This window comes from Melanostigma gelatinosum, assembly GCF_949748355.1.
Source record: "Melanostigma gelatinosum genome assembly, chromosome: 8".
Classification (NCBI taxonomy): domain Eukaryota; kingdom Metazoa; phylum Chordata; class Actinopteri; order Perciformes; family Zoarcidae; genus Melanostigma; species Melanostigma gelatinosum.
In genome coordinates, this window is record NC_136641.1 from 9,250,097 (window position 1) to 9,277,887 (window position 27,791).

A 27,791-nucleotide genomic window follows, 5' to 3' on the forward strand; every position below is an offset into this window, starting at 1 on the left:
AAAAACATGTGAAAGTGTCAGAAACCTTCTGTCAAGTGAAACCACATCTGCAAAGTCCAGCTTCATGGAGCTTTATTCAAACAAATACAAATGCTTTTTTGCACACAAAAACAATTGCCATTTGATGCCATAATTATTCAGAAAATACTGACTCTGCACATAAAAACAATCGTCCTCAATACAGAATCATATTAAAGCCAATGTGATGGATTGGGTAGTTAAAACCAAATATACTCTCTTGTACATCTCCCAACAGTAAACAGTATCACGCACATTAATAAGGAATTTACCCTACTAATATTACAATATGCAAAATAACGTTCAAAAACACCTCCGACTGTTTCTGTTTTAGCTCTTCTTGGCTGTGGAGGAATCACAGACATATCACAATCAACATCGTCATAACACTGGGCAGTACAATAGAAGTAGTACAATTATAGCATATAAATCCAGCAAATTGTTGCCAAGAGTTCTTAAACTCTTTAGTTTGTTGTTAAAATCAGTTTAAAGAGACTGAAGTGCTTCAAACTGCCTGTCTGTCTCAGCCTCCGTCACATTCAGCAGAAAAACAGGTGCCACAGAAATTCTACTGCATAACAATACCGTCATCTCCTTTTGTGTGTGTGTGTTTTATTCATTGAAATAATTCTGTTACATTAAAAGATCTACTTTGTCTCCCTCCTTGGACTAGTGGAGGATATAAAACTGTGCTATCTGGTCACGATTGTCAGTCGGCGATGAGCAGGAAAATAAATAAAGGTCATACTGTGTACTGGAATTTCCGCATCATCCATTTGGCAAAAGTGCTACTTCATTCCTTCGATATCATTTATTTACGACCGGAAATGAAAGGAGAAATGTAAACAGACGGCAATGTGTGAAGCTGAGAGCAAACGGTACACTCGTGTTGTCAAAAGCTTTAGGGTGCTGAAGTGTTGCCAAGGAAGCAAAAGTTTCCTTCTTGTAAGCAAAGCTCATTCCTCCTCTCCTCTCCTCTCACTGCCGCTTCTACAAAGAGAGAGGAGTGTTTCTTACCAGAGGACAGGAGCTGCTCTCCCTGTCCTCTGGTAAGATGGAGCCACTGATTACACATTTCATTCTATTACACTGGATATATCCTGGGTTTTTACTGATCTACAGCTCTTTTTAATAAATACAATGCTGAAAATCAGTTTTTGGATGTAAATAATGCCGTTAAAAAAAAAAAAATTGTACAATAAAATGTACAGATGCATTAGATAGCTTGTGTATATTGGTTAGTTTACTAGCTTTCCAGAGTCTGATGAAATAACCCCGATGACATCACTATGAGGTCATCTCAGCTGGGGCTCGTTAACAACAGATTTACAAGAGAAAGCCTGTACAGCAAACGGAGGGTGTGGACAGACAGGGTCCAATGAGAAGATGCCATTAGGCACTAAAGTCAGGAACATCTTTGACCATTCGTTTTTTTAAATCGGTCTCTTGTGAGTCACCAAAACTTAAAAAGGTACAGTGCGAAGGATACGGTGGCATCCAGCGACTGCGGTAACGTGAGCTGTCCAGTGCAAAACCGTGGCAGCGCTGTTGGCCCCGCTCAGAGGGCCATCCTGACCACAATGACACGGCTTCAGGAGCAACGGAAGTCAGACGGTCGCTGGTTGGAACAGCGGTTTGTCCGTTCTGGGCTACTGTAGAAAACATGGCGGTGCAAGATGGCGGACTCCGTGAAGAGGAGCTGCTCCCTATGTAGATATCAACGGCTCATTCTAAGCTAACGAAAACACATCTTAGTTTCAGTTGATTTTACACAAAACAGAGAAACATAGTTCTAAATATTATATTCAATTTCTGCTCATAGATCCCTCTAAAAAAAGATGTGAAACCTATCAGATGCCTTCTCTAAAAGTGCTGATATGCAGGAACATGGGAGCAGGAAATGCGGGAGTGGGGTGTCCCGACAGGTGAAGTTTGTTTCTTCAGGGACGTCGGTCGCTGTTGGGCATCTCCCTCTTGGTGCTTTGAACCAGTTTCAGTGCTTCCCTGGCGTGTGTCCTCTGGCCCGGGGTGCCAGGGCCGGGATCCGGCTGCCTCTGCCCATGGCTCTGGATCTGGCCCCGACCGACCAGGACTGCTTCAGCTTGGCTCCACCAACAGCCCTGCCTGGACACACAGACACACACACGGACAGGACATCCTTAAAGTAAACTTTTGTATGAACACAGAGGACCATTCCTGTTCTTGTGTACTATTTACTACTAAACAAAGCAGCCTGCATCACCTGTGATGTGAGTGTAAACAGAGGCGCCGTTTCAAAAAGCCAACGCTACATATTTAATGAGGTTCCTGTTTGGGCCATCATTTACAAGATGTGTCAGGATCTGAGTGGCTTCAGTTTCCACCTTTAATAACAAACTATTTCCAGGCGGAAACCCTGAAAGAGTAAACATACGAGTGTTTTCTTTTATACTGCATTAAATCACTCTAGATGATGGGATTGGCTTATTTGACTGGACGATTTCAGTTCTGGCTAATTTGGCGACACCTGTTGCGTCTTAATAAAGCTCGCCAAGTTCAGTTGAGCTGCTCCTCCTTCAGCAGCGCAACAGAAGACGAGCGACTGGTTAACAATATGGGCCTTTTGAAACGGAAGACATTTTTTTTTTTTTTTTTTTTTTTTTTTTTTTTAAACGGCCTCATTCTGTGCCCTGAGGACAGGAAGCCACGAGGGAACGGTTACAACATGAAATTCTACCAACAAGCATGGGCACTTTGTATAGCTTTTACCCGGAGCGTTGGGGTGTATGAATGCGTTACCTTGTGCTGGCTGGGTTCTCTGGGACACCGCAGTCCTGCGTGAGTTTTGTTTACAGCCCTCCCTGCCCATCAGGTGAGCCTTCCAGGCCTGCAACAGGGACAAAGTAGCTCAGTGAGTAACGTTCCTCTCCCAGATACTCTCTCGATCGGGACGGCCACGGGTAACTGTAGGCCCAGTCAAGGCCCGAATGGCCGCCCTCCCTCCCTCCCACCAACACTGCAGTCTTTCATTGAGTCAACGCTCACAGCTCTGGCAGCGAGAATGTGACTCTCTGTGAGTTATTTTCTTCGTTCATTTTTTAAGGGTGTGAGGGGTGGGCGACTTCATGTCGCGAGCAAATGAGAACACAAATGAGGTGCAGCTACGGTTGCATAATAAGTGTCACTGTACATGTGGGCTTCATCTCAACAGCTCTCATGTCTTATCCTACTTGGACACTTAAGTTGTTTGCAGGGAATGAAAATGGTTCAACGGTAAAGTCCTGTAAACTGGAAACATGGTGTACTAACAGGCCTGTTCCACAGAAAACATGAGCACATTGGATCGGCCAATCACAAATCAGGAGCGACACTTTTAAATTCTGCCAGCGCAATATTTACAAGGCAGAAATGACGTACAATCTCAAATGTGCACCAATTACAGGGTCCCGAACGAGCCTTTCATTGAGATTTGTTTTCGTCGTACCTCCCAGAGTCGGAAGTTGCGTAATTTGAGAACCTTCCGCCTACCTTGGCTGTGGTGGCTGTTTGTCTGGCTACGTCTCCAGAATCAAACCCAAATCCTACCCCTCCCCCGGGTCCCCGTGGTCACCACAGAAGTAGCATCATTTGAGGGAGATGTCTGTCTTCCATCAGAGATTGGTAGTGATTATAATAACACTGATAGGAACAATCTCCTCCAACATGAACCCCCACAGTCAAACTCAAGTCTGAGGGTTTTAAACCACCGGTGTAGACTCTTGTTTTCGAGTTTTGTCCACAAGTTTAATTTCCAAAGTGCTGCTGCCAACTGGGACAGGCCGGGTCAGGACAGGCGACGGTCAGACCGACTCACGGAGCTCTTGTGGGTCCTTGAAAGACGAGTTTGCATGATTCATGAGCCGCCACGATGACAGAAACGTAACGGAAGACAAATGAAAGGCTACACTGTCGTTTCATCTTTTAGTGTATCCGTTTGAAACTTCTCTCACCAAAAGCCTGTGGACGGTCACAAAGGATAAGTGAGAAGCTCCAAGAGCGCTGAAACATGAGCACTGTTTACGTGTGAGAGATAAGAGCCAACTATTTCCCCCGTGCTTATATTATGGCATATTCAACACTGACGTTACTCAAGGTATTGAGCTCATGCTACTATCGTTCAACATTTTGATTACGTTCCTTCATTGATACATTCTATCGGTTGATTTATATCGAAATGAGATTTCCAGTTCATCTTTAACTGCAATCTTTTCCTGTTGTTGTTGAAACGTTGAAGCAGGAAAACTGTCAGCACTGCTGGAATCAAAGGAAACCTGAACTTGACCAATTTTACAACAGTCGTCTTTTGTTCAGTGTTTATAATTTGTAGAAAAATAATTGGATTATCGTAAACCACAAAAAAGATTTAAGGAAAGCACCATCTATTAAAAATAAATATCAAAAATGTATTTCCACAGCTAAACCATCTTTACTTCTCCTCAAACTAATAGGAATGTGAAGAATGTGATGGCATCTATTTCATCCTGAGACAAATGAAACAGCCCATTATGAACAAAGGCTGCGCCTGCTTTGAAGCCTTTAAAAGGCCAACAATAGCAGTGTTTTACCTCAACACCTGTTTGCTCCTCAAGCCTCACATTAGAAGCCTTTTGAGTTTCTGTGTTGATATAAAAGATGGGAAATAGAAACGCTCACAGAGTGAAGTTCAGGCCCAAGGTGTGTGAAAACCCTAATCGTACCAAGAGTTGCTCCATTATAACCGAGGAAGCAGCGCTCTACAAGAGACCGAAGCTGTTGTTGTTTTTTATTATTTTGTAAGGAAACAATAAGCTTGACGTGCAAAAAGAAAATGATACCGCAAAATTCACTTTTTTGTTAAAGTTCACTGAAGGGACACACTTCACATCTTTTTAATGCTGATGCCACATGCTATGATTTATCTTAATTCAGCCATTTCTTCACTCAAAACATGACCACTGGTACAGTTTGTCTCTCATGCAACTTTCTATTTTTCCTTTACTTGAAACAAGTGTTGTTTTTCATTTTAGTGTGAAACAAAAAATAGTTGTAGTGTACCGTTTCACCTGTTATTGATGATGCTGATGTGTTGTCCATGGACGCCCCTGCTCACTGTCTTCACATGCTGTATAGCGTGTTTTAAGGGGCTCTGAGATTCATTACAAACTGTGGATCTTTTATTCAGCATTATTTTTTGTCCTCAAAAAAAAATTCTTGGTAGAATTCCTACCTACTTATCGTCATTACATTAATTGAAATGACGATCTCCTTTTGAAAGACTTTTGAGGTTTTGTTGTTCCCAAAGTCAGAACTGAATTGGGAAAGAAAAGGTGTAGATTTCCTGTTGAGGCCATTTTAATGTTACTCAAATCTACGTGCTTTTATGTTAAAGTTCATACGAGGAACTTTCATTTTTGTTGATTTTGGCGATCCCTGTGGACGAAAGTGGTAGTGTGTCCGAGCAGCAGAATCCCTTTAGAAAACCTCTCATTTTACTGCAGCAGGGGTTTGACAGTCTGCTTTGCTAAGTCCTGGTTCTCCCGTGCCTCCCTTCCCGACAGCGGGCCCAGCAATACGGCCTGGGCCTCCAGCAGCGTGGAGCAGCGAAGCTCCTGGCAGGTTGAAGGCGGCGGCGAAGCCAGATCTGAGTAGGTCCGCGTCGGGCTGCTCGCTGCTAGAGGCCGCACTGAGTCTGAGCTGAAGGAGCTCCTGGAAAACCTGAATGATTTCATCTGATTTTGTGCGGAATCCGACCCGGTGGCACCGATGACGAGCATTAAGAATGACTTCATAGACATAGACAGTCTTCTTGCTGATTGTCTCGTTTACTTATGTAGGTCACAGTAACTTTCATTGTGTGTGTTGTTCCTATTCTGGGTCAGGTCTCCCATGTGAGAGAGATCTTCGATCGCAACGGGACAAACCTGGTTAAATGAAGATAAAAGAAAAACCAGAAACAGAATCTCACCTTCTCTCCAGGTATGAAGTTGTTGTGACACAAAGGGCAGTGGTTGGAGCCTTTACCCGAGATGGGGGCTGAAATAGAAACACGACACCTTTAAGCTACCTAATATACAATTACAGTAAAGGTCCCGAGAACATGCCAGAGAAAATGAAAATGATGGGAGCACTGGGTGCAGAACAAAGGTCAGCTCAAGAAAAACAGGCTGTTCAGAACAAAGGCAAAGACCAGGAAGTAAAAAAGACATGCGCAGAAGTCTGTTCATCCACCTGAGATCGGTGAATCACATGTTTGATCTAATTGAGGAGATTAAGTTTGTTTTAGGTGTGTGCTCTGTGAGAGAAGGAAGGAGAGGTTTGAGGACAAACACTGTCAGATGTACAGAAGACACATTGCAGATACTCATCCAATGGATAATATCATCAGCACAGTATGAATTGTGGTGTTACTCATGTCTAGCCAAGCAAAGGAGCTTAAGCATTCAAAGGTAAGGCTGGAGAGAACACTCACTGACCGCAAATGGACCCAAAGAGAAGGTGCAGCCAGAAGACACTGGATAGATGCAATCCCCCCCCCCCCCCCCCCCAACGTAAGGACAACACAGCAAGACAACGATCTTAACTCTTTAACGGTTCAACAGACAATGGCCAAGCCAATGACCTGACCTCGAACTGAGCATGTGGTGTGTGTCTCACCCCCCCCCCCCCCCCCCCCCCCCAAAAACAAGCAAGATGTGCAGCTGGCTGCAGTACAGGCTTCACAGAGCATCACCGGGGAAGACACCACGTTTCTGATGCCTTTATTTCAGATGATGCTCACTCTGCTATTTAAAATTGGGGAACGATGTATAAGGATGTAAACACCATCAAGTCAAGTCGTCGCTTTAACCTCATAGTTTACTTGTTCTGTTTTTCTGACTGTTTGTCTAAACTGTTTTTGTCTAACTGTTACTCTTGTAAAGCGGCCTTGGGTCCCCTGAAAGGCGCTATATAAATTAAAGTTATTATTATTATTATTATTATAGTCCTTGTTTCATTTGAAATAAATACAAACAGTACAGAGCCAGGACAACAGAAGTCACAGTAACCGTGTGAACGCTGTCTCTGTCCATGTCACAGCATTGCATTCAGTCTGGAGTCTCATACGTTGTCTCCTGTAAATGCTACTAAATTCTAAGTTGGCAGATTCTGAAGATATGTTAAATTGGCAGCACATCTACAGAGAAGAAGAGCATGTCTGAAAGGAGCTTATGTCCTGTTGTACTCATTTGCTTAGTTACAGTTTATAATGATTGCTCACCATATCATCTGACACCAACCATGTCCTATGGATTGATAAGAGCTAACTTCAAATGTTGTTGTTAATAAATAACTTCTAAAATACTAATAACTAATTCTGCCAGGAAATGTCTCCCTTTGCGCCACAAGGTGCAATATATTATGAGGTTATTCTGGTTTTATATAGCATATATATATATATATATTATATATATAAATAGTTTTGGTTATGTAATTGGTCATTGACAAATACAAAATGACAGTTTTTCCAGTTCATTTTTGGTCACATTGAAAACTACCCATTAAAGGTGTCCTGATAGTCTATAGCGGTTAAGACTTTTACCGTGGGTAATGTCCATTATTCTGGCTTGGGACATTTGTTCCATGTCATACTCTTATCTCCTATTGATTTTAAACCGTCACCATCCAATAAAGATTAAAAAAAAAAAAAATTAATCATAATTTCTACACATACGGAATTTTCAGAAAGTTTCCAACGGCTCGATAGAGCGAGACTGAGTACTCACGGTTGCAGGCGGGGCCCTGGACGTGGCGAGTCAGCTCTTCAGTGGCCACGGCCTCTGAGCAGCGTGGGCACTGGCTGAACTTGGACCTGCTTTCACATTCGCCGAGTAGGTGCTCTGTGAGGCTGGCTATCTCGACTACCTGTGAACACAACGCAGAGCTTTATGCAAAGTCTTCACGCTGTGTAACTGAGCTGGTGATGAACCAGCTATAGGCAGATGCCCCTTCTTTCAGGGGGGGGGGACTACATACATGCCGACACCTTTGAAAACCTACCTGTCTGCATTCGTCGCAGCGTCTCAGCATAGGACAGTGTTTCCAGTAGTGAAGGTCCAACCCGTCCTCTGTGAATGACTCGTCCTTTTTACTGCAGAATACACACAGGCTGGAAGGGTGGGGAAAAGAATAAGACCGTGTGAAAACTGCACTGAAAACATTAAACCCGTGATATCAGGGCTAGGCTAATATGCCATATACATTATTTCTATTATTCCAGTAACTTCTTTTAAAAAAAGTCTCCATTGAGTCTCTTACTTGTCCAGATAGTTGATAGATTGGTGGACGTCAATGCTGTCTGTTACCTTGTTCTGCGGCACTTTTGTGATAACTGGACATAAAGAAGACAGCATCTGTTACTTGTCATGACTGCAAACATCACACAGCACTTAACTCGCCTCGTATCAAAAATATTTCAAAATCAGATGTGTTGTGCCTGCAGTGTATTTCCATAGGTTCACGGTGGGATTGACTGGCAGCATCGGTGTAGTGTCTTATTGTTATACTGTCTTCAAATGGAGCTTTTGTTTCTTGTTTCTTGACATGCAAAGACAAGCACCATACTTTGGGTTCAAGTGGTTAAACTCTCGAGAGCACTGTTGCTGGGCAACTAACAACAAAAGCCGACTCTGTGAGGCTCCCTGTCCCTCTTTGGAAATGGTCATTTATTTATTCTTTTTTTTGCATCTCAATGCCGTGCTGAGAGCGTCGAACTACCGGGGGCTCTCCCATTGATGTCACAAGTCATGACCTCAGAGATACCTTCAGAATAGTCCACTCACATATCACAGGTCACATTCGCAGGCATCAGCGCCACATGACTGAAAAGACTACATTAGCACCAGGTTGCTGTTTTGTGCCATAAAGCAATATCCCCCCTTGTGCTTTAAAGCAATCCAAACCAGAGCTGGTGGAGCACAGTATAAAATGGTGTTTAACTAACCGAGAGGCTTTTGTCTGCTTCTTTCCAGTCAAACATGTGTACGTACTTGTTTTGCCAGCTGTTTGGGACTCAGGTTTGGGGGCTTCCTTCTTGGCCATTTGTTCTTTGGTGCTTTCATTCCCTCTCTCCTTCACAAGTAGACAAATATGAATTTGAACAGGTTTCAGAGAGCACAGTTCCAAACAGAGATGCTGTAGTAGAAGGAAAGCTCTACAGTGACTGCAGACATTAACTTGTAGAACAATAGTGGACCTGCTCTTCATAAGACTCTTAAGGAGATATATAATGTACCAGTGTTGGTATATGTTCATGTGAATAACTGAGTTTCTGACCACCTAGAGAGACAAAAGTCTACCAGAGTCATAAATACAAATTAGTAGCCATTACAAGAAGTGATGTAATCGCAGTCTAATGACAACTCCACCTACTGTGATCTCTTTCAAGGCGGCCAGCTGCTCCTGAAGAGAGTGGATCTCCTCCTTCTCCTTTTGCCCATCCTGCTGACCACCTCCCTTATTCAAAATCTGGGGGAAAAAAAAGTGACTCATATTTAGTTTTTCAGTTGCATTTGACTCTGCGTTGCTCCCTTTCGTCCCTCTTTCTCCTGTTTATATCACAGATCCTTCTCGCTCACCACGCCATCTTTTAAACTGAACAGCTTACAGCTGTCCAGACTCATGGAGCCATGACGTAATGGGAGGGCTAGGTCGCTAACAATGCCAGTGAAAATTGAGAAACACGGTCACTGTGTGAGTCACAAACTTTACGGTAACTCAAGCAGACTTATTTACCGGCTGCGTTTGTGGTTTCAGATAACAGCTATCCTTTGCCACATTTGGTAAAGATGGGGAAGTCCGGTTTGTCGCCAGTGCAATCTTAGTCCAGTTGGTGATGACATGAAGGATTCGGATTATACCACCAAATATATATTCACGCATGGGTCTGTCATGGATCGTTTGTTTGACCAGGTGAGTAAAAGACAAGACTGCCTGTGCTGGCTTTGGCAAAAGGAAGCAGCGGAGGCAGTTGGCTGTCCGTGCAACATGAAACTCTGTTACTGTCAGCTTAGAATAAATAAAAAGACATGACATCACGCAGTCCCCTCTAAAGCGCTCAAGAGAGCGCTCCCATCTGCCATGTCTGGCAGTTTCACTGTCCATGTACCAGCTGCTCCTCGCTGACTACAATCTGTTTGTTAAGATGCTAATTTCGTTTTGAACACCGTCAATATAGACGCGAATACAAATATCTGAAATGTGACATGTAGAAATAGGAGAGTTCAGTTATTTTTGTTGTGTGTTGTATTATATCCCTTCTTTAAGTGAAGAAGGTGTGGAGTGTTGATGACAGATTCATTTGCAGTGAAGAAAAAAAGAAAAAAAGAAAATACGTCTTGCCTGAGTGTCCACCAGCTTCCCATCAATCTTGGCAAAGCCATCGAAGAGGGTGTTGAGGAGGAAGTTCTTTCGTGCAGCAGCGTCGTTGGGTGGCAGGTAGTGGAGGACAGCAGCTCTGTGCTGCTGGTACGCGGATAAGATGATGCGCACCGCCAGCTCTCGAACCGCTGGTGCGTTGTGCTCCAAAGCTGCTGTGCAGAACTGACAGAGGAAAACAGGGCTTTCTATTAACATGCGGACATTTACACCTAGAAACAGAACTAACTGTGGGTTAGCTTGTGCAACTGGTGATCATAGACTTGAGCTGATCGCCATCAGTACGGGCACTCACGGCTTTCTGCAGTGACCTGATTTCATAAACCTCAGGCACGGTAGAAACCAGGTTCCTCTTGTGGAGGGTAGGGGATTAGAAATAAACTGACTTCCCCATCTAGAAATCTTCTGGAGAAAGACACTTTCTTGGCCATGAGAACCATGACGTGACCAAGAGTTTGACAAAGAGTTTCAGACCGTGTCACTGCAAAGAAGCTTGACGAAAGGAGAGATCATTGCGGTGCATCCAAGAACATTCAGTGCTCGCTATTTAACAAATAAAAGTCAAAGTATCACGAAGCGATATTTGCAGTCTAGTTTCATGTGCAAAAAAACAACAACATTGTTCAGGAAGTCCTTTGAGAGAAGTGCACATCGTGACGTAAAAGGAGCTTATTATCTAACGTACTCTGTGTGCAGAGAGTCGCACCACAATGGCCGTCCCGCCAGAGGAGAACGTTAAAACTAAACTGAGCATAAAGGCCAGCTGCCCCTCGTTCGTACGGCTCTGGGACAGTTTGCCATTATTCTCTGTTGTCTCAGCCGCCCACTTCTCATTTTAATGACAAGAAATTCAATCACCCCCCTTTTCCCCCCTCTGGCTCCCGCTTCGGAGCAGATCACCCAGGTGACAGCAGGGGGGGAAAGGAAGAATGCTCAAAATATAGCTGGGCTAACACCGTAGAGCTGTCAAGAGGGCTGCTCAGGACATTTAAAGAGGCAGATAACAGGAGAGGATTTACTTTGAGTTTCAGCATTCAGTCATCCTTGAGTTTAATTAATCAGGGTTCCCAAACCTGTTTTTAGCACCGTGTACCGGTTTAATATGAACTCAATTCTTCCCTCTCACTCCCACTCTCTTCACACATCCACGGCCTTTCCACTGCTGGAATAGGGTGGCGTGGCTCGTAGGTCTGTCCCGAATAGTTCAAAACTTCGAAGCGTCACTCTTGACATTGAATTATTATAATTATGATTAATATCTTTGGCTGTCCATAGCGGTTTCTTTGTCTGAGCGATCAAACCCTTTTGTGTGGACGCTCCGAGCGCTTCTAGTTGAAAAGCACTGCCAGCGTTTTGTTGTTTTCTGGCAGAAAAAGTCTTTCAGAAATATTGCATAAGATTGCACCTTCCAGCTTCTCTTCCCCCTTCTCTTTCACTCTCCCTCTCAAACACACACACACACACACACACACACGCACACACACACACACGCACACACACTGCGAGAGCTGTTGTGTCTCTATAATTGTCTTAGTCAGTCAAAAGATAGAATCATTTACAGAATTCACATGTTTTTATCTCTAAATAATAACAAAAGAATCTCCTTCAATCCATATTTTTAGGCGTTTGGCCTCTCAAAAACAACATTTTCTTTCACTGTGGCCTAAAATCTCTCCCGCTTGCCAGCGCACAAAAAGGGAGGCAAGCAGCTGTATTAACGGACATTCATAGCTTCATTAGAAACACCTCAATAAAAGCTTTGAATATAAAAAATGACATTCGGTACAGCCCTAGTGGCGCAGGCCGATCCTCTTTGTGGCGGGCGATGATGTAATCGATGACCTCGTGTCACGTGCGAGTGTGTTGTGGGTGTGACAGCGGAGAGATTACTGCACAAATAGACCCTCATGTTTTGTTCTTGTTATTCTGTTTTTTTAGGTATTGTTTTGCCATTACCCATGGGAAAACGCTTTATGGGCGGGTGCTGGTCCACATCTGGGTGGTTGGGGACAGCTGCAACAGCTAAATTATTAAATATTAATTAATTCAACAATATCAGCTGTTCCTGTTGTGCAACTTCTTTGTTTGTGTTTTGGTGGCCACTAAATGGTGAAATCTGCATAGAGGTGCATGTATTTTCATTCTTATTTTGAAGGGAAGATTTGATTATAAGCCCTCCTCCTGCATCACCACCTGCACTCAACCCGGTGTCTCCTACATGTTTCTCATCAAAATGTGAAATCATGTGAAAATTCAGAGAAAAGGCAGGCTGCGGACTAAAGCACAGCCCTCCTGTCACGTCTCAATCCAACCTGGAAATGTTTCCCAGGCAAACACGGGAGGCAGCCAATACAAAGACGACAGGCGCTGAGCAAGCATGCGCGGACATGCAAACACAGGCCACCCAATGCCATCTGTGTGGCTCTGGCTTCAGAGGGTGGACAAACCCAACACTCTCGCTGATACAAAGCTGTGCAGAGTCAAGAGAAGGGCTGAGCGAAAGGGGGATGGGGTGGAGGACCGGCCGTCAACTCGAGAGGGGAGGACCCTGCCCGGCCTGGTCAACAGTTGGATAGTTTGCACGTAGATATTAGGTCACTGCTGGAAACCAGAGGAGTGCAGGGGACTTTAAGTGGATGCCAACGGTGACAACATTGTCTCAGCTGACCGGAGGTTACTGACATGCTGTCTGGGGGAATTGAATGGCCACAGAAAGTCAGGGAGGGACTGATCCCCTTTCCAGTTAGTCACAGTGTAATATCTAAGCCAAATATGATGGAAAACCAGCCTGATGGATGCCTACTGCTATGTGGAATAATACAGGCACTGTACTGTATGTATCTACATACAGCACGTGTGCCATCATGTCATAGAGGATATGTCGTGATTGCTATTTCCAGATTGGGAAGAGATGAAATTGACACTTTGCCAAAAACTAAGTTGTTAACAGCTCTAGTATTGAAGTCTGTGACCGCAGATACCTACAGTGGCATTTTACTGGCTGCTGCTGCTAATGTTCAGAACATTTAAGATTCATTTGTGAGATTTTAATGGCATAAAATCCCCTGAAAACGTTTAAAGAGTATGGAAGCCAAAGGCCGCTGTGGATGAATTGTTTCCCCTCTATGTAAAGGAATCATGTTCTCATGATCTCAAGATTTAAGAAAATCATAGCAACCAACTTCCATTCTGAGACTTTTGGGGTCAGGCTGTCTAAATGTGGATCCTAAAGCAAACAAAAGGTTGATTTCACAAGATCATCAACTTGTGATCTTGAGCTAACAGTAAGCAGAAATTTCCCGCCTCGGCCTCTCTCGACTTCCGTACCAGAGAAAACCCAAATGCAGAATATAGATGCATTTAGCATGATTTAGGTCTTTTACCGTCATGACATTGTCCAGGGTGAAGCCAGTGTTTTCTGTACCCAGGTCAGCGAGTAGCTTCTGGAGCAGCTCGGCCCGACTCTGAGCCAGACGAGAGGGGAAGCTGGATTTGAAGGGCTTCACCAGCTCACCGGGGATCACCTGCAGAGCGCGTACATCCTTCAAAACAGCAATTTCCTAAAAGGACATAAAGAAAAGAGACAATGACTTTGGAACTTACAGCGTAAAAGCCATGCAATGTAGATTCAGTATCCTAATATGTGTGCTGTACAGTAAACATATCTGTGCGATGCTATCATTCAACACAAGCATCTGTTCAAGAGACAAGTCATGACAGAGAACACAAGTGTACAATTAAAGTAAGAACGAGGATGCTTCTTGGAAAGACTTCTCTCCGTTGTTTGCCATTTTGACCTCACCAGGTGAGAGGAATGTATGTCGGAAATTTGGCACACACACGCACAAAAATAACAAACATGTCATTTGTCATCATACAAAGAGGCATTCAGTCATGATTTCAGAGGGCTGGGACTCATGGTAACTGTGTAACTCTCTAAGTTGAACTCCTTGAAAGAGAAGCTACTGTAGCTCATACAGACCTCCATCCCTGTATTACTCATCAGACACACCGATGCACGATACACACTGCAACAGATTAAAGCAAATGCACACTACGCAAGAGTTGGACATTAAAGTCACCAATCAATCCATCAGCCCAGTAATACTTTCTGGTCTCACCCACCAGTGAATCCAACCCTGAGGTCAATGTCATGTTAGGGAAGCTAACTCAAGACGAGACAAGCTCCTTTAAAACCAGTAAACACACTACGATAGGTACACTCCATTTGATTACTTTGTTCATGTATTTGCATGTGACTGTCCTCTCAGCCAGGTGAGTGGTGGACGCTTATTCAATTATTGAATGAGATGAAAACGGCAACCAACAACACTGTCTGAATCTGAGAACTAAGGCTAAGACGCAAACGCCCCCGGTTCAAATACTCGCTGCATCAGCAGGTTGCTTAAACACCCACAACCTCATTCATCATACCGACAGACATCGATATAAACTCTGGGGGGGAAAAGCCACACACGTATGAAAGGTGTTAAGATAATGGCATGCGTTGTTCTTTCTATCTACAGCATACAGTGCCGACATTACATGTGGCTCTTATAGTGTCATTACTAAGTTCAAACTCAATATCTGTCCTGCTTCTGCACATGCTCGCTGAAATGAACTCAGTGTTCCAGCGGAGACACACAGTCTCTCTTTGACTGTTTGTAATGTAACCGCTCTCTCAACCGTTTCTTTATGGGTGGTGCATATTTCTTGGAAGAATCGTCTGGTTCCTGAGAGATAAAGTAGTATATTGCGATTACAAGTGTTGCCTCAATCCAAAAATCCCAGATATAGAACAAACACGTGCAGGCAGTGTTTACTGAAGTTTGTCCTTGGAGGGAAGTTGGACTGGATTTCACACATGTTACACAAACGCATGATATTCCCTCTGTTTGCTTACTCTGGAGCGTGTAATTAAGGCATATTTTGAATGCAGATCCGTGGCTGATCAGACTGATTTCATGTTGAATGGAGCCAAACACATGCTCCATTCAACATGCACATAAAAACCCACTTAAGTAAATACATGAATAGACTCAATTTGACCTGCAGGGGCACGGAAGTCATTGTCAGGGAAGATTTATGTGTATTTATCTGATGTGATTTTTAATTAAATGAGATTATTACTTCACTGACATCAACAAAGGATTACCCTTTTAATCAAATAGCAGATCAACAACTGACGTATTAACCGTTTAAGTCATTTACCAAGCAGAAATGCCAAACTCTTAATGTCAGGGTTCAATTGAAATGAGACAATAGCACTAAGAAAGATTTCTGCAATATACTATTTCTTAAGTGTTGAATAATGGAACAGATTTTAGTTTCTATAGGTTGAGGACATTGCCAACATGAATCGATCATGAAAAAGATCATTCAGTAAAGGAATAATGTTCAGCTTTAACCTGAACAAAAGCGTTAGAATTAAGACATTCATTGATTCATCACTTCACCATTTAGCTGTGATGTAATGACTTCCTCACACTGCTAAAAAATCCCTCACCATAACAGATCCACCCTTATATGAATCATGGCATATTTTATTAAAAGGGTTTAATGGAAATCAACTGGCGCCACATAAACCTGTCAGTCCAGTGTGTTACAATACCTGGATGAAGGCTTTGGCCGTGCCCCGGAAGCGGCTCGCCATGTCTCCAGTCCTGGCCAGCAGGTTGGGCCAAGTCTGGTCTATGCAGTGGGTCACCTCGGCCCGGCCCAGCCCCAGACCTGGGATCAGCTGACTCAGCAGTAGCCGCAGCAACTTCAAGGAGACGTGGAAAACCTAAGGAGAGAGGGCCAGTGGACGTTTAGCTCCAAACTTAGTGGACTTTCCAAGAAAGGCTAGCACCAGGGTGACTTCAATTAGCAAAGAGGCTCGACTCGGCAATGTCCACTTTGAGTTGGTTCGAGTATGCAGAGGGAGACGGACAACCAGTGAAGCGAAGAGTCCAACTTGCCGGTTTTAGAAATGTACGTTTACGAGGCAGATTTAAACATGTAACAAAACATCCTGGGCTACATTCAGACCCAGGACGACATGACATGCAGATTAGAGCACAGAGTTGTCAGAGAAAGGTGTATTAAATAAGTGAGGCAAGTTTATGGAGCAGCAAATCAACCAGTTGACTTCTTAACGGAGCATTCTGTGTATCAACATGGCGAGGAAAATATATACACGAGAATTATTGCGGCACTACTCCGTTCATTACCATACAAGCTGGAGGCGAGAGAGGGGTGACAAGGCCATCCTTTGTCAAAACTGTTTGTTTAAGGCAGCCAGCTCTGGGAGAGAGAGAGCACTAGGGTTGCATATGGGACAGGGTCAACGTTGTGCTTATGATTTGACTCCATGAACGTTCGCTCTGTTTGTAAAAATGAATCCAGAAAACGTGATTCATTGAAGACTGACAGTAGTAAACATATCCATAACGCCTTAACAGGGCAGCTTTACCGGCGAAGGTTTCTGTTCGATTAACGTTCACAGCATCCACACCGGGACCGCTGTCTTCTGAGGAACGTGACTCACAGATGACACTTTATCCAGGAGGGCCTTCTTGACCAGGAAGACTGCAGCTCTTGTCACATTTCTCAGCTCCTCCTTGGGGGTGGCGGGCGATAGCTCCGAAAGCTTCTCGTGCACGGCCAGGAGAGCCTCCTCTCTGTGGGACCAGGTTTTGGAATACGCCCCAGCCACCTGGAAAAGAAGAGAGGGCAACAGATGAGCCAAGAGGCGGGAAAGATAGCGCAAGCATCAGTTGTATCGGTAATGCAGCAGATGTGGATAGAGATTTGCTGTGAACTGTATCGAGATCATATATTACAAACCCACGTTTTTGAACAGGATCCCTTAAAGCTGTGCTAATCGATACTTCTTATATTATCAATGGATCAAATGACTATGTGGAATGAGAAAAATGAGCATCTTGCAGCTACAGAGCTGGTATTTTTGTCAGGGGTTGATATTTGGGACAGATAAATCAGGGCGATAATATCTGGCATATACATAAGAATCTCCTGAAGGGATACCAAAAAAGTATTTTTTCAGAGTACATATCGGCATGTAGAAGTAGAAATTAAAACACATATTTAGCTTAGCAAGCCAGGTGTTTCCAGCTTATTGTCTTACCAGGCTTTCTCCATAGACCTCTAGTGGAAGGCCAGCCTCTCTCTGGTCCTTCTCCGTCAGGGGCTGTGGCTCTCCGCTCATCTCGGGGCTGTGTGGAGACCTTTGAGCAGCGGGTTGTGGGGAGCGCCGCTCTTCAGGGCTCAGAGCGGCCTCCACAGGCCGCTCTTTCCTCACAAAAGCTGGTAGCGGCCTCTCATCATAAGGCACACAGGTAACCTATCGCCACAAGACAACATTGGTATTGAAAGCTTAGAATATAGACATTATACAACTTCACACATTTTTTCTTGCTAATTTAATTAAAGGATAATAACAGAATTATTTTCAAAGGCTCAAAAAAAACTGATCTACACTTTCAAGTCTGTCCATACATTTAAAAAAATGTATCATCTCCATCCCTCTGTTGTTTTTTTCACTTACTCTCACTTGTTCACTGAATGGTCGATCGTTCAACATCATGATGACAATGAACGTTTAACCCCACCTATACAAACCCAATCTCCGCACAGTCAGCACTGTCTCCTGTGCCCCGGGGCCAACTGGCACCCTGCTGCCTCGCACAAGGCTCAAAGCGCTGCCTTGAGGCCAGGTTGGCAGCCGCCGGAGTCAGCCAACTGTTGCACGCTTTTAATTAAATAGCGAAACCCGAACCTGCAGTAGGACCAGTCTTAGTAGGCGGTGGGTAAAGCATAAAAGCCCCCGCTGGTCATAATCCCCCCGTGTGCTCCGTGTTCCAACACTACACTTACGGCGCGGGACATGTTCCCAAGGTGCTACTGTCGGCTACGGTCATTCTTACAACAATAAAGGAATTTTCATCCAAGCAGCTACTGATACGGCCGTCCAGACTCCAATCCATATCATCTTCAACAAGTATTATAATATAGACAAGTTGTTAGGTTTTTTTAAGCGTCTGCAAGTGTTGGTCGTGATTCATGCTGAGTGAAGATGTTGTGATGCGTTGCATGATCTGATAAAGTGTCACTTACGTCTATCTTGGGTACAGCAGCAGGGGTGCACGGCGTGTCAGGTTGGCTGCTTAGTTTGGCCGCAACAGTTTCTGCGTCTGACTGTTGGTTCTGAGGAGCGTTTGTTTTTTTCCCCTCCCTGAATGTGTCTGTGGACCCAAGGGGCTTGGTGGGGACTGAACGGCGACTTGGAGAAGGCAGAAGGGCCGGAGGATCCTTTGCTGAGGATGAATCTGCGGCCCGTGGGATCTGGTGACATGACGGAGGGACAGAACAGAATTCAGTTGAGTCAGAATGACTCATGAACACCAACACCGTGGATAAAAAATGTATCTTTTCCATCACACAAACGGTGTGAACAGGTGAAGACTGACCATTGCCATGTCCAGCAGGTTGTGGACCTCCAGCTGCTGGTAGACGCTCCTCCGGTACTCTTCCATCAGCTCCTTCTTCTTCTTGGCCAGGTCATAGTCTTCCTTTTCGATCGCACACCGCTTCTCCACATCATATCGAGCCAAACGCTCTCCCACCTGGAAGAGCCCGGGACAAGGAGAGGTAAAGACAGACTGACCCTTTATATATATATATATATATGTATATATATGTGCATTGCCGTGGCACTGATCTTAAATACAATTCCTTCCTGGTTCATCTTCCACCTAATGCACTTTCTGTAGTTTTCTTACAGTTGTCCTGCGTGATGAGGGATTATTTTTGCAGGAGCGCTCACTTTCAGCTTCATCTCTGAGTAAAGTGATTTCGATACTCTTGCTCAGTCGTCGGCGTGTTTACAACCTGTCCGATCGTACACATGCTCATGTTTTTTGATGCCTTGGATCAGCTTTTACTGATGTCACTGTGTTCCCAGAGCAATTTAAAGCAATTACTTTGGTGAGCACAGTCTTATGATCAAAAATCGAAACATTGGCCGAAACTACACAAATAAGACCCAGATTGCAAATATCCAGAATCATCCTTTAAACCCAACTGGAGCCCCATACAGCCCCAGTGCCACATTACAGTAAGTGTGCCACATGGTGAATCACTAACATTTATGGGCTGGACATTTCCAGTAAGTTAGGAAATGACATGGAGCTGTAATAAGTTGCTAACAAGGTGCCAAGTGACACAGCCTGAACATCAACACTTTGTGATTCTTTACTCCTTTGGACAAAACCAAGTGGTGCAATGAACACGACAACCATCATGTGTTTTCAGATATCATGTGACGCCCAAAAAAAACATCCTTTGACATCCTGAGGGTGCGATGACAAGGGATTTTCAGCATGCCTACCCTGGCAACTGCTTTTGTCTGTAGTGTTAACATGCCATGCTAACAAGGTGTTGGTGTGTGTGTCTGTGTGCGTGTGTTATCTGGTTACAGAAAGGCTTGTGGAAGAGACACCTACCACAGGACCATCACTGCAGCTGTTGAGCTTATTAAGAATTCATGGTCAGCATGGTAACGCTGTATACAAAGGAGGTCGCCAACAGGAATTTGAAGACACAGCAGTGAAGTTACACCGTACAAGAGTACATAATCTATCATAAGTCACAATGCTCATTATGCAGTGCAGTGCTGTGTATTTGTTTGATATGATAATCTTTGATTATTACACATTCCCCACTGGTCCAGAATGCATAACTAGGAGAAGAGATCCAGGTACTTTCCTGGGAATTATTTCCAAATCAGGAAGTCTTCTGCCTTTTACTGGAAGTAAAATACTTCCAGTAACCAGTGATATTTATTATATGTGTGTCTGTGCGCCTGTGTGTTCACGCACTACTTGTTTGTACTGAAACAAAGGCGTTTTCTCCAAACCCCATTAACACAATGCAACTGCCTGTCTAAATACTGAGGACCAACCTTAAAACGCTGTTACGGTAAAATAACTGGATGTAAAATCTGTCATATGAGTGGCTAAAAGGAATTTCCTGAACGGCGACCTGGAAAGGAAAGTGCTTATTGGCTTTCTTGCCGAGAAACACAGGACAAAATTGAGACCATTCTCCTGTCTGTGTGGTCCGTATAGCGCAGGAGCCGGTGGGCGATTCGTTAAGGTTAGCTTAATATTAGACTTATAACTGTATTCAAGCCCTTTTTAATCATTGAAGGCCTTAAACATGAATTATTTAAGACTTTTTCAGACAGTGAGTAATTCATTGATAGAGAGAGAGCACATTCTGGTAGTTGTTGTTGTACATACCTTTTGCAGGTCTGCGATGGCCTGCTTCAGGTTCTTGGCCTGCTCGTATTGCTCCTGCTGGACCATGTCCTGCTTATTTTGGTCCAGGAGTCGGATGATGTGGGCGACTTCAGGGTCCTGGTACATGTCGAAGGCCAGGTCGTCCAAGGGGGAGATGGACTCACATTTACTGGGTGCAAAACAGGACAACGAAAACAACAAACTGAAACATGAAAACATTTCTTCCGACACGTCCGGTCTGAGCTTGTTACACTTGTAAAACACGTTGAATATCGAGAACAGAACAGCTGATTTAGTGTCTAAATTCACTTGAGATGATGCCAGAGTAGATCAGAAGACGTGTCATTCTCAGTTAAATGGGCTCAGTGTTGTGCAAATCCTGATCAAAGGGGAAACACATGGATCGACCCCCAGAGGAGTGAGACCCTGAGGTGAAACGGCCCTTGGGGGTTGATGTATTAGAATCAAAAAAATAGAAGGAATATTTCGAAATGTGTTTTCCTCTTTGTGCGGACCGCCACCTGCATTTTCCTCAAATGCGTGTGACCTTGAATGCCTTGGTTAGCTTCCAGAACTAAATGGCTTTGTTGAACAATGTTATTGTCACAAGACAAAGAAACCCGGGTTCAATGGCCTCGCCTCACCCCATGAAGCTCGTGTCCAAGGCGGCTTCCAGCTGGGTACTGTTGAGGTAGTGTTCGATCAGCTGCTCTCTGCTTGGCTGGGGGTGAACAGATGGGGGAAAATGACACACACGTGCATTTATACTCTTGTATTACTGTTGCTCAGGAAGACCCGATAATTGTCTTCTAATCCCACTAGCTTTAAGGTGACCTTTAAGGTGACTTAAACCCTTCCCCGAACCTAAAACTAATCAAAACACTGGATCAGCCAGAATGACTTCAACAAAAACTCATTGGACCTTAAAAATGGCAATAACACAAGTATTCTCTCTCTCTCTCACACACACACGCACACGCACACACACATAAATGAAAAGATAATCATTATTCAGCACTTCAAGGCTGTGGCCATACATATGTGGAGACTTGTAATCTGCTGCGTACACGGCTATAACCGTAACGTGTGTCCAATCATTATTAGAACAGGAAACAGTGTCTACCGATGACATCATTCTTGCAGTACTTCATGAACACCAAACCACAATTAATACAATGAAAGACATGAACTTCCTGTCAGCCAGTGATAAGTAGGAACTCGAACAATAGCAGACACTTGTCTATTATCATACAATATGTAGTTATTCTGACTGAAAGGACAAGCTGACATGTATTCATACAAAGACAAAGAGACAAAGAGCAGCCAAGTGTGTCACCACCTCATTCAATGGAACACTATGAGGAGGAAATAAAAAATAAACTGTGATAGATAGTATTTTTCTAACCTAATTGACCTGTTAACTGATGGTTTAATATGTAACTCACCTATTTTGAAGTGTCATTGGCACAAAGTAGATGTTTTTGCACGGGCCTTCAGCAAATGGTTTTATGGCATGCAAAGACTTTTTGCCTCCACTCCAACCTTGTTGCTCCGGACAAACCCACAGGCAGTGAACAGTTTTCTGGAACTATTTTGCACCAAAGATATAAACCGTGTGTTGTTTGAATTATCCAACAGGGTGTCTCAAAGTTGACAAAACAACATATATCTATGAGAGAGACCTGGTGTTATGCATGCTGGCTCAGCGTCACGCCGTCGGTGGCTGGCCATAACACAACAGAGCCATCATTAATGTTATTGGTGACACCTGTGCGTTTTCCTATTACAGCAAGTCAAAATGCCTGCTGTGTCCAAGTATCGTTGAAAGGATAGACATTGTGATGGAGAGGCCATATTGGAGGCCATGAAGGCAGCTTCAGCACCTCTGTGACAGTGAAAACACATCTGTTTCCCATCAACCATCACACTTCTTTAGTGCTGTGAGCCCCATGAACACAAGTCCATTCACCTCCATTGCATCGGAGTGCAAAGACAGACCTGCGTGGCTGGATACCCCCTAGAGGTCAGTGAGAAGATGTGGCGTGTTTTTTCTTCATAATTTGGATGAACCAACTCTTTTAAAGCGGTACAAACTCAAACAAGCTCTTCTTCTCTTTTTTGTATCCACACTCTTCCTTTTGTCCACGTCCCTCCACAGGACAAACACAACTTCTACTCACACGAACACACACGAGAGAACGAGATCCAGCCGACCCTCCAGGCGAGATCACTGCTGTGGTGGAGGTGCTCAGAGTCGGATTAGCGGAGCAACAATGCACAGCCTGTTCACTGGAATCTCTGCAAGTGTGTGTCCTTGTCTTTCCATGTCTCTGTGCCCGTGTGTGTGTGTTTTAAGGTGCTCTCTCTCCTCCAGGACCTGTCTGTCTGCAGGACTATCTGATTACACTGGCTAACTAAAGGCCTCCTGTGTGATTACATACTGCCCTCCCTTTGTGTCTCATTACTACATTCCTGACACGTATGCATGCACCTACACACACAAACCATTCAGGTAAACAAGTGTGCACATAGACACACCTATGGAGTGTCCTTTGGATCAATCAGTACAAATAAATACGACATAAGACACTCATACACCACAGCATATCCTTCTCATAAACTTATCGAATACACCATCAATACTGCTTCAAAACTTACAGGTAAGTTCAATCAGCATCTCTCACATTATTCAGGGATTTTAGTGGATTTGCATATTGTGTTGTTATTTATTTTTTGTCCATCATCATTAGTATTGTTTCTTTATATTATAAATAAAAAGAAAATTTAACATGTACAACTTTGCACACAGCAAATAGCACCATAACAGGAAAAAACAGATGTTCAGAATACAGAAGTATTATTAGGAATAAATGAATGATGTTCGATATGTGAGGAATACTTATAAACATGCCAAAAGTCTGCCATGGTGCCTGCAATGTCAGCGGATGGATGAGGAAACATCAATCAACCCTATTCTACTTGACTGACGACAACACAGCAATGTCTCAAAAAAGAAACACAAAGCACAACAGCGACACCTAGTGCTGTGCAGATGTAAGTACGGTGATGAGTGACAGTTGAAGAGAACTTACAATTGTGTTAAAAGCATCGCCATCCAAAGAATCTCCCAGAACATTAATGGCAACCAAAGCAACCTGAAATCATAAACAGATGTTGGTGAGGTGGTTAAACCGAACTGCGAGAGAAAAACAAAAATCAAAGCATGAGATAAATGGGTGTGTTGGGAGGTTGATAGTGGAACTAATTTAGCCCAGTTTGAAGGATAAGGCTGATTTTTCTATCAGTGGATTGTTAAAGAAAGCCGCAATGCATCTTGGTGCAGTTGAGTATGTACCCGTAAGCTCATGTCTCATGATAAACATTTGAATACATTTTCGGTCCATCAACTAAATGATTATTCAACTAATCATTTGCATGCATGCACTATTGAAAATGCAAATGAAGCTTATGAAGTTGAGGGTATGGTTGGCGAGATGATATCAGGAAATTACTTTTCAAGAGTGTCTCATAAAGCAGTCATTCAACACACAGCATTTCAAAGTAAGACACGCCATTTGACTTTTCCAGACAAAATAACTTCTATGTGTTTCAAACACTAGAGGAAATTCCAGAAAAATAGCCGACGAATGATTTTAAATGATCCAAAACAAAAATGTTCGAAAATAAATGTCTGCGTCTGGAGCTGCTGTTATTGGTGAGTTTTTAAACGCGATGCTGTTGTTTAATTCTCTTTGATGTAAGCTAATTAGTTCTGGAAGGCAAAATCAACCAAAAGTCTTCTTTACAACTCACAAACAAAGTAGAACAACACTCACAGTTTGGATCAGTCTTCTGCATCAGGCAAAACTTCCAGGCAGTGAAATGGTGGTGTAGGTGCAACGTTACTGGCTGAAAGACTACCTGATTGTGGTGATTGTAATGGTTGGCATGGTTCCGATGGAAGGTTATTCTCAGGTACGTTCCGATGGCGTCGACATGGACTGACTTCAGCTCCCGAGCTTTGAAGCCTGTCTTCTCGTTATCCGACAAAGACACGTACCTGCAGTTGGGGGTGGAATGTTGCTTTTCAGTTCAACTCCTCTGCTGAGATATACAAGACTTAGATTACGCTAAAGGGTGGCAGTAAAAGAAAAAACTGAGCCTGGTCGAGTCTGCAGTCTCACCCGAGTCTGCGAAGCTGCCCAGGGAACCCTGAGGTGCTGCTGGTTTCAGGAAGGGTGTCTCCAATATGGAACTCCACCTTGGCTGGGATCAGGTACTGGTGGGCCAGCAGCTGCAATTTCCTCACCCTACTTCTCTCCACCAGCTGGAGGGTGATGTGCTGCGGGTAGGAGCACAGCCTGCGGAATGTTTCATTCACACAATGTTGAGTTTCTTTAAGAAGGTAGAGTAATGACAAACTGCTGCTTTGAATAAATGTGACAAGTTTTTGAAAGTAACGTGGTGTGGTAATATATCTTTATTTATATATTTACCAAGAACAGTGCACATTAATCAAAGTTTCAGTTTCCACCTCAATGTAGATGTGCAAGAGTTAGCTAGAGAGCTAAACTTCATCTGTACAGCACAACACAATACAATAAAACATATGAATATGTTACAAAAGTAGCAAATAAATTTAAAAAAATTGGTATTTAACGGCGGTGCCAGAGATGAGGTAGTGTGATTCGTGCTCTCTCTGAAAAGACTGCTAGCCCAAATTTGCTGCGTCTGTATTGTACCACACAGTCCCCTCTGGTTGCCCTGCCGCCACTATACTTCCACTTCATGAACTGACTCAGTGTGGGAGGTGCAAACCCATGTAGAGCCTTAAAGACGAGGCAAGCGTCTGCCAAATGTTCAAAACCATCACATTTATATAAATTGTACTTCTGTACTATATGGCAATGGTGGTGATAGCTATTGGCCTATTCGGTCAATCAAGTGTCTTTAGTGTCTGTGGACTCAATGGGTTTCAGAGTTGTCCAACTTGCTCGTGACCAGCTTGTAAAACAGTATGTTATGTGAGAGAAGATCGTGACATGGCGCCTCTGTTGTTCGGTAAGGTTCGGGCAAATATAGACTAGATATCCTCTTAGATTTTGGATGTCGTAATATCGCTCAAGTGTGTTTTCCTGGTTTTAAAGGCTGCATTATCATAAAGTGATGTAATTTCTTGAACTTACCAGACTGTTTTAGCTGTTCTATTATTTGCCTTTACTCAATTTGTCATTATATCCTTTTACTGATGATTACTTGTCAAAAATTCGCATTGTGTAAATATTTTGTAAACGCACTGATGGTGCTGTCGCAGTGTCGATATTGAGGTATTTGGTCAATGGTGATACTATTTCTAATCGGACAAGAGCTTCAGCGTTTCTCCTTTAACAACAAAAACATCTGGTTTCTCAGTCTGTACCTGCTAGATCTCCAGCCGTTGACTGTGGGTGCGTGGACCATGAGCTCCTTAGCACTGAAGTTGTCCTCATGACTTGAAGAGTTGACCACAATGAATCCTATCTTCCGAGGCATTCCTCTGACGGACACTGACAGAACACAAATAAGAAATGTATCTTTTATTTAATATCTGAAAAGAGAAACAAATGTATATTCGTGACAATGATGAAGGTAAAGATGATATTGAGGTTGATTGCACAATGTATTTATTCATTCTACAGGCCTGGAATTGTATTTCATTGGAGCTGCTCTACTGACAATGATGAGTGACAAATTAATTGTAAACTACATCCTCTTCATGTTTTGGTATCAAACCTCTTTTTCCCTACCGACTGAAATGTGTCCATATTACCAGGTACTGCACTGTTAAAGACGGAAAAATGTAATTTAATATCTGGTCAGATGGTCAGTCCACTTTACTGATTCTTTGATCAGATAGCTCCAGATTAAAATTTGGCCAATTATAGACAAACGCAGTGTTTTTGTATCGGTGCATGTGCTTCTTTTTCTGAATGGAAAAATGATTTTGTCGAAACACATGCGTATATATATTTAATTATCAGTTAGTTACCAAACTTAGGCATTGTATAAGCATTCTGAAAGGACATGGCAGTCTGTCTTTTTTAATCACTTGTAAAAAAAGACGCAATGTTGAACAACAAAACTGTTATTAGACTTGACCACACGATACTCAACAACTTGTCAGCAATTACACAGAAATGACTAATTTTAAGGACGAACAGAATATAAACAATGTATGTATTGAAATCAGTCCATTACTTTTACAATAAAATAATATAGTACAAACAAACTTTGGTTTGGTCATGTTACACAGTACTTAATTCATCACGTACGTGTTAAAAATGTGTGTAGCTATGTGTGTGCGTGTGTCGCAGTAAGTATGGCGACAGCTAGAGGCTTAAAGATGTGTTGAAGGGTTTACTTGTGACACAGGAAATATTAGTGCATTAAGTTTGGCGTATGTTTCCCATCTCTCCTGGTAAAATAAACTATCCCGGATATGGCATACACTAGCCTCTTGTGTAGGGGCTTAGGGAGGAGAAGAGAAGCCCTCTTACTGATTTAAACATGTTGTGGGCACTAATGCTAGCTAACACAGTGAACGACTCAATCAGCCGACGCAGTTAGTCTTCAGTCACGTTAGCTGTATTTTTAAAGGTATTTCGACCAGCTAATTGTCCTGACAACTGTCATTCGTCATATTCTACATTTTGTTGGTACACATTTTAGAGTCAATAGAAGTTTTCTGGCGAGTATTCAAAAGGTATCTTACCGCGAACATCACAGTACTATTGACAGCTAGTCGACCCATCTCATCTCCATAACCACCGCTGACAACAACCAGCGCGCACATGCGCAGTAGTAAGGTCATCGTCATTCGCACCGGATTGTCGTAAATGTAGTTTTATATGCGTGCAAGTTTTTTTTAAGATATCAACCTTTATTTGATAAAGTCAAATCTACCGGGACCCACCTCTGATTGTGTTATGTGTCTCCCTACATCTTGAATCAACTGTTGCATCGATACACATTCAATATACTTATGAAAATGAGCGTTCACAACTTCTTCTCGGTCCTCGG

General features: G+C 43.3%; 1 protein-coding gene across 1 annotated transcript; it reads right to left on the bottom strand.

Moving 5' to 3' along the window:
- Positions 1-55: 55 nt before the first annotated feature.
- cep104 (centrosomal protein 104) lies at positions 56-27,541 on the bottom strand. Its single transcript, XM_079273433.1, has 22 exons — positions 27,484-27,541; positions 26,152-26,278; positions 24,917-25,093; positions 24,654-24,792; positions 23,825-23,887; positions 21,377-21,453; positions 20,733-20,901; positions 18,900-19,055; positions 18,547-18,774; positions 17,558-17,773; positions 16,958-17,125; positions 16,040-16,213; positions 13,812-13,988; positions 10,393-10,593; positions 9,424-9,519; positions 9,042-9,123; positions 8,311-8,383; positions 8,053-8,161; positions 7,779-7,917; positions 5,981-6,048; positions 2,797-2,884; positions 56-2,142 (listed from the first exon to the last, which is right to left on the bottom strand). The coding sequence occupies exons 2-22, from the start codon at positions 26,262-26,264 to the stop codon at positions 2,012-2,014; spliced, it is 2,844 nt and encodes a 947-aa protein (XP_079129559.1). The 5' UTR covers positions 26,265-26,278; positions 27,484-27,541; the 3' UTR covers positions 56-2,011.
- Positions 27,542-27,791: the final 250 nt, after the last annotated feature.

Excerpts from the sequence above, each read along its gene's own strand:
- cep104 (XM_079273433.1), bottom strand. The coding sequence starts at position 26,264 with ATGCCTCGGAAGATAGGATTCATTGTGGTCAACTCTTCAAGTCATGAG. Across the intron at positions 17,774-18,546 it reads CTGCTGTACCCAAGATAGAC|GTTACCTGTGTGCCTTATGA; the intron begins GTAAGTGACACT and ends TTGTGGCGATAG. Across the intron at positions 2,143-2,796 it reads GAGAACCCAGCCAGCACAAG|GCAGGGCTGTTGGTGGAGCC; the intron begins GTAACGCATTCA and ends CTGTGTGTCCAG.